Here is a 7,262-nt window from a genome sequence, read left to right as displayed (position 1 = left end):
AGCCCTTCTCTTTCTTCGTCCCACCCCTTTGGGCTGAACCAATATGTTATAGGAGTTACACAATGCAAAAAGTCTGTGCAACATTTTGTTGTGTATGCACATTTTTGATGCTGCTGAAAGACAGAGGGCAGTAGTACGACACAGTGGGGAGGCCCACCAGTTTTGGGGAGAAAGTGTCCAGATGAGATGGAGTAGGGGTATTTCATCACACCTGGATCAGCTTCGGTGTGGGTCAAGAAGTCCCCAGTCATTTTTGGGTCAATTTGAACACCTCTATAAGTCAGCAAAGATTGCTCCAGTATTTTGAGGGTTAAAATCCTGACATGATTGCTAGCAGTCCCTGTAGCAAGAGAACCATGTGACAAAGCTGAAGGAAAAAAAGAAAAATATCTACTGGTTTTTTGGTGAGGTGTAAGGGGTCACCCCGCCCCAGCCGAAGAGTTCCCTTAGTTGAGCAGGAAAAGGAGTGGCTTTAATTTGTAAATGTATCTAATCATCCCTCTTTAATCTTTTAAATGAAACGGTTGGGGGAAGGGAGATTATTTTGTAAGGAAGGACACAAACCGCACACACCCTGGTGTAACTACTGATACATGGCAAAAGAGATATGGCAAGGCTAGTCAGCTCTTATGAACTTCAAATACAAAAGGATCAAGCAAGGTCAAGAAAAGCAATACTGGACACTGGAACTCAGTGTCTGGTTAGAGAATCTAATGCCTGATCATTACCCCAAGAGTCTTCCAGATTTAGAGACCTTGAGGGACAAAATATCAGAGGTCTGTGCTCATCCCAAGAAAGAATCTTGGAATGAAACCAAACAATCTCAGTCAATAATAATAATAGCATTCATGTGCTGGATCGAAGTGTATGTTAGAGTAATTCCAGGAAACATCAGCCTGTGTATTCTTTTAAGTTGGCAAATCAAGTGTCTCTGAGTTTAAGACACTTTTCAAACTACTTTATAAAGATCACAGACAGAAAAAAGAAGTGACAGAACAATAATAAGAAGGAAAAGATAAGTAAAAATTTTAGAGCCCTATATATCCATACAGTGTTATTATTATGACTAACTTTAGTTTTATACTACATTTTCCAAAATACATAGTGCTCAACATGGTTCACAGATCATGCAAATAGCAAATGAATTATGCCATAGGTTTAATGCATATCATTCATCATAAGATGAAGACCCAAACAAAACATGACAGAAGTGAAATAAGAACAAAATATACTGAGAAGTCAGTACTAATATTTTCATATTTTACTGAGCTTATAACATTCCTTAAACAGTTTATATTAAACATTCTAAGAAAAAGGAATTTAAGAAACTGTTCAAAATACTTCACAATGATGGCAGGCAGAAAGGAAGAAATGACAGAACGGTAACAAAAGTAAAAATGAGTAAAAAGGTTATAGCCCTATCACATGAAAGATGATGATGATGATGATGATGATGATGATGATGATGATGATGATGATTAAGTTTAATTATACACTACATGTTGCACAATGCACTGTGCTCAAATTGGTTCACAAGACATTCTAATACATCATCCATTATGTTTTGACATTAATACGGCATAGAATAATAGAATACATATATCGTAGCATGTACATTCAAATAAAATATTATGGAAATGATAGAAGGACAAAATATACTGAGAAGGCAGTAGTAAGATTATGAAGACATACTGAGCTTAAAACATTCCTTATCCAGTTCACATTAAGAGATCTGACAAAAAAGAAATTGTGCTTTACATTTTCGGGGGGAAAGTGAAATTTATATATATGTTTTATATATTGTTATAGGAATGTGGGTGGGTGGGTGGAGCAGAGGTGAGGGAAGGGTGAAATCCTGAGGAGAACAAGCAGCCAGTCTCCCTCACCTCCCAATTTCCTTCCTCTTCTTTACTGTTGGGATCATCTGCTCCTGACCATTCCCATCATTAGAGAAGTGGGACCTACGGTCATTTGGACTCTTAGAAAGGCAGAGGAAGGCCACAGTGAGACCAGAAACAGTCACAAGTGTAATCCCCTTCTACTTTGTGGAAAGTTAGCATCATCTTATTATCCCGAGCCAAAGACAGTCTTTTAACTACCTTTGTATATATATATATGATTTGGGTGCCTTTAAAGCTCAGGGCTCAGCAAGGGCTTAATCCCTTAAGGAAATTTTTTAAAAAACTTGGAGAATTGTGCATGTATTATATAAAATATTCTGATTTACATTGGCTTGGGACATTTTGGAAGGAATTCTCTTTTTTCCTTTCTTTTTTAAAAATTGTGACCACTCCTTTCTTAGATATTTTGCCATCTTGCATTATGCTTTATTTTATAATTTATTTAGTTTTGAATGTTTTTAATAGAAATCAACTTCATTATGTATTGTCATTCCAGGCTTTAACTTTTGGTGTTCTGCTCTCGTTTGCAGTCTTGCTCATCCTCAAAAACCCTTTGGAGTGCCACCTTGATAGACACCCTCGCGTGACTCTGCCTCAGTCTTTTTCCTACCAAGAAATAAATAAGTGGGTTGATACTACTGTTAAGAGAAGCACACAAAAGGCCAATTAGTATCAAGGAGAGAAGGGTCACAAAAGAGAAGTGAATATAAAAAATGTATAAAATTATATAAATCAAGTTAAGAGGAAAAGCAAAGATAAGGAAGAAAAGGAGTGCCAGTAGGATAGCTGTGATGAGCTTTCCCCGTTGGAGTTGATTTGCTTTACTGTAGAATTTAATGAAAAAGGTCAGAGTGGAGATGAGCATGAGGGGTGCGCAAACGAAAACATTCACAATAAGCTGAAATAAGACATCGTGGGTGAATGAAATATTAGTCACATGAAGAGTGATGTTCACTGCAGGAAGCAGGGAGGAGAGGATCCATATGAGGGCGCAAGCGATGGCGGACAAATGTGCTGGCCGGTGGCATCGATGCCAAAGGGGGGAAAAAGCAGCCACACATCTCTCAATGCTGATGGCTGCCAACAGGAACTGGCTAGTAGAGTAAGCAAAGAAAAACAAATCAAAATTTATATAAAAGTACAAATAGTCGAAATGATTTCTCCCATTAAGAATGTCCACAGACTTTGATATAGCTGTAAAAATTAGACAGACGAGAACACCAAAGTCGGCTACGGAGAGGTTGAGGATGTAGGTGGTGTAAGGGTTCCTTTTAATTTGGAAGCCAAGAAGCCAGATGACCACTCCATTTCCCACGAGACCCAAAAGGCTGATAAGGAGAATGAAGCCAATGATGATGTTTTGCATTAAATTGTCAAATTGATAAAAAATAATGTGAAGTTCTGCATCTCCAGAATCTTTGTACTCATTTTCAGGAAACAAAGCTCTTGCCGTAGTTCGAAGCCTATTTGGAGAAAGACACCAAAGTGAATCAATGCCTATTACAGAGAGTGCTGAAAAATATATGCTTACCATTTTGACCGCCCGAATATTCAGAGTTTTATTGTTTTTTTGCAGGGTCATTGTAATATAGAAAGTCAATGAATTAAATTAGTATCCACAATAAGTTGAAAAAAGGTTGATTGTTGTTTAGATAGTTCCAACTTTAGGTAAAACGATTCCATAATATACTTACGGAACAAGAGGAGATCCTGTTACATTCATGTTCTTCACCTCAAAAATGTTGTGATACCTAGGCAGAACAGAGGCTAAAGGTTACAAAAATCATTTATTCTAACATTCCTTAGTAGCTGGGTTAACGATCTTTTCCAAATTTATGGAAGCCCAGAGCAGAAATATTTGATCCGGGTGGGCTAGGATTATTTTAATGAAAACCCCTTAGAATGAAAGTCTCTCTTTATTTTTTGCATTTTTAAAAGTCTTTTTAGCAATTCCTGAGGGTGAAGATCTAAAATACAAATGATTTGTGTTTACAGAAAGAAGAACACAAAAAACATGTTTCCTTCAGGTTCCCTCTTCTCTTTAAACTTTGCTTCACCCTTTGTCCATTAAATTGTCCTGAGAAATTCCTCCCTATATTGGGGAATATGAAAGCTATCAGCTGCTGATTAGAAAGTCCAGAGAAGAGGAGAGCAGGGGTGAGAGGACAGGAATTATGAATGTTGACCCATCAGAACTAAGCCCCCATTTAAGGGGTCAGACATCCTTAACGCAGTCACCCAGAGTCATAATAAAAGAGGCATAATGGTCTTTCAGTGACCTAAAATAAGAATATTCTTGACCTAGAATGGTTCAATAAAATGTGAATCCAAATCACAATGGGTCACCATTGCCATCCATTCAATCTAGAATAAATATAGAAAAATAAATAAATAAATAAATCACCTTGATAGGAGAGCTTCCCCCTAACATGGAGGAAAGAATGCAAAAGTTGCAGTTCTTTCAGAAGTTGTTCCTATGGCAGTCTTGCACAGCATTCCCCAACCAAAGAATGGGCTTGTATTCATATACCAGGAAACCTGAACCATTACAACAACAACAACAACAACAACAACAACAACAACAACAACAACAACAACAACAACAACAACAACAACAACAACAACATGCTACAATTTGTGCACTCAAGTCCTTGGGAACAGCACCAAATACAAGAGTTGCTTTTAGAATCAGCACAGTTCAAGGGTCCCTCTGATTTCAAAGTCAGACCAAAGTGAATCTTCAGAATCCTACAATGAAACATCAGTACAATTGTATGCAGTTCATGGATTCAATAAGTAGATCCACCCCCTCAACGCAAACATAGAGAAGTTATACCTAAACCAAGTCGTCAAAGATCTTAGTCATCCAACTGGCAAGAGTGGCTCAAGCTTCTTCAGTTCTCTCACTCTTTCTGAGACTCCAATCCTGTACTCAAAGCCCTCCTCTTTTTTCGTCCCACCCCTTTGGGCTGAAGCAATATTTTATAGGAGTTACACAATGCAAAAAGTCTGTGCAACATTTTGTTGTGTATGCACATTTTTGATGCTGCTGAAAGACAGAGGGCAGTAGTACGACACAGTGGGGAAGCGCACCAGTTTTTGGGGGAAAGTGTCCAGATGAGATGGAGTAGGGGTATTTGATCACACCTGGATCAGCTTCAGTGTGGGTGAAGAAGTCCCCAGTTATTTTTGGTCAATTAGAACACCTCTATAAGTCAGCAAAGATTGCTCCAGTATATTCTCAGAGGCTCCAGCATTTTGAGGGTTAAAATCCTGACATGATTGCTGACAGTCCTTGCGGCAATAGAACCATGTGATAAAGCTGAAAGAAATTGGCAGCAGAAGCCCCCAATGAAAATCCAAATATCTTGTGGGAACTCCTGTCGCTGAGCCCTGGGGGTGGGCTCCGATTAATTTCACTGGAGTCTATTTAGTCCCAGCTGCCTGCACATTTTGTGTTCTGGTTTGGCAAGGTGGTCCCTGACTGACTACATTTCTAGATTGATCTTTCAGGTAGCTACGCTGAATCTGGGTTATATTTAGGACTGAGTGTATTTTGCGAATACGGAAGGGATGGGCTTCATTTGGATAGCTCTAAGTAGTACTAAGGTCTATCCTTTTCTCGCCTTCCTTCCTTCCTTCCTTCCTTCCTTCCTTCCTTCCTTTCAGTGCCTGTTGCTGGTCCTCATTTGCAGGACCTCCTTTTTCCTTCTGGGGACACCATGTTGGATAGCCTCATATAGAGAGGAGAGTCGTACATTTGAAGAACTGTCATCCTCTTTGATGACGCTTCTCCTGGTTTTTTTGGTGAGGTGTAATTTCCCTAGTTGAGCAGGGAAAGGAGTAGCTTACTGTAAATGTGTAAATGTATCTAATCAGACCTCTTTCATCTTTTAAAAGAAACAGTTGAGGGAAGGGAGATAATTTGTAAGGAAGGACACAAACCGCACACCCAAACGTAACTACTGATACATGGCAAGAGAGATATGGCAAGGCTAGTCAGTTCTTATGAATTTGAACTGTGATGTTCGTCCATAGGACTGTATAGTCAAATACCAAAGGATTAAGCAAATACCACACTAAAGGTCAAGAAAAGCATTACTGGACACTGGAACCCAGTGTATAGTTAGAAAATCTAATGCCTGATCGTTCCCCTAAGAGTCCTCCAGATTTAGAGACCTCGAGGGAAAAAATAGCAGAAGCCTGTGCACATCCCAAGAAAGGGTTAATCTCAGAATGAAACCAAACAATCTCAGTCAGTAATAATAATAGCATTCATGTGCCGGATCGAAGTGTATGTCTTACCATTGTTAGAGGAATTCCAGGAAACATCAGCCTGTGTAATCTTTTAAGCTGGCAAATCAAGGTCCTTGTTAATAAATAAAAACAGCAGCAGGCATGGAGAAAAAACAGTAGGAATTGGTAAGGGACACAGGACGACAGTCCCTGATGTTGTCCCTAAAATGAAACATCCATCCAGTTGTATGTAATTAATTGCATGTAATGTAAGGTAAAGGTAAAAGTTCCCCTTGACAATTTTTGTCCAGTCGTGTTTGACTCTAGGGGGGTTTCCAAGCCATAGAGCCAGCGTTTGTCCAAAGACAATCTTCCATGGTCACATGGCCAGTGCGACTTAGACACGGATCACTATTACCTACCCACCGAAGTGGTCCCTATTTATCTACTTGCATTTGCATGCTTTCAAACCGCTAGGTTGGCGGGAGCTGGGACGAGTGATGGGAGCTCACTCCGTCGTGTGGATTCGATCTTACAACTGCTTGGTCTTCTGACCCTGCAGCACAGGCTTCTGCGGTTTAGCCCGCAGCGCCACCACATCCCTACTGCATGTAATGTAATTGTATGTAATATGTATGTATATAGAGAAGCAGGAACCAAAGCAGAAGGAAATTGACATAGGGAGCCCCAATGAAAGTCCAAATATCTTGGGGCAACCCCAGACACTGAGCCTTGGGGAGAGGCTCAGATGGATATTAAAGGTGTCTATTTTGTCCCAGCCACCGGCCTAAGCAGCTATCTTCTGTTCAAGGAGGGCAAGGGGGTTTATGGATGGCTATGTACATTCTAGATTTTGCTTTTAGATAGCTACATGGATTCTCAGTTCCACTTAGAATTGAGTATTTTTTGAGAATGTGGGCGGGATTGGCTATGATTAGACAGCTCAAAGGAACTCTAAGATCTATCATCTTTCTGTCATCATTTTTTATGTCCCTGGTGCTGGCCTTTAAGAATTTTTTTATTTTGTTCTTGTTGGGACACTATGTTGGATGTCCAGATGTCCTCTTACAGAGAGGGCAGTCTTCCATTTGAAGAGTTCCCTTCTACGTTGAGATTTTTGGTGTG

At 39.6% G+C, this 7,262-nt stretch overlaps 1 protein-coding gene across 1 annotated transcript; it reads right to left on the bottom strand.

Annotated features, from left to right (window-relative positions):
* Nucleotides 1-163: 163 nt before the first annotated feature.
* On the bottom strand, nucleotides 164-4,356 carry LOC110091081 (proto-oncogene Mas-like). The gene has a single exon (XM_072996472.2). It carries the CDS (start codon nucleotides 3,481-3,483, stop codon nucleotides 2,401-2,403), a length of 1,083 nt encoding a protein of 360 aa, XP_072852573.2. The 5' UTR covers nucleotides 3,484-4,356; the 3' UTR covers nucleotides 164-2,400.
* Between the last annotated feature and the right edge of the window lie 2,906 nt (nucleotides 4,357-7,262).

This window comes from Pogona vitticeps, chromosome 4 (assembly GCF_051106095.1).
Source record: "Pogona vitticeps strain Pit_001003342236 chromosome 4, PviZW2.1, whole genome shotgun sequence".
NCBI lineage: Eukaryota > Metazoa > Chordata > Lepidosauria > Squamata > Agamidae > Pogona > Pogona vitticeps.
The sequence above is the reverse complement of the archived record's forward strand: the minus strand, read 5'-3'. Positions and strand labels throughout refer to the sequence as shown.

What these genes read in the sequence shown, in the direction of transcription:
- LOC110091081 (XM_072996472.2), bottom strand. Translation starts at nt 3,483, where the DNA reads ATGACCCTGCAAAAAAACAATAAAACTCTGAATATTCGGGCGGTCAAA.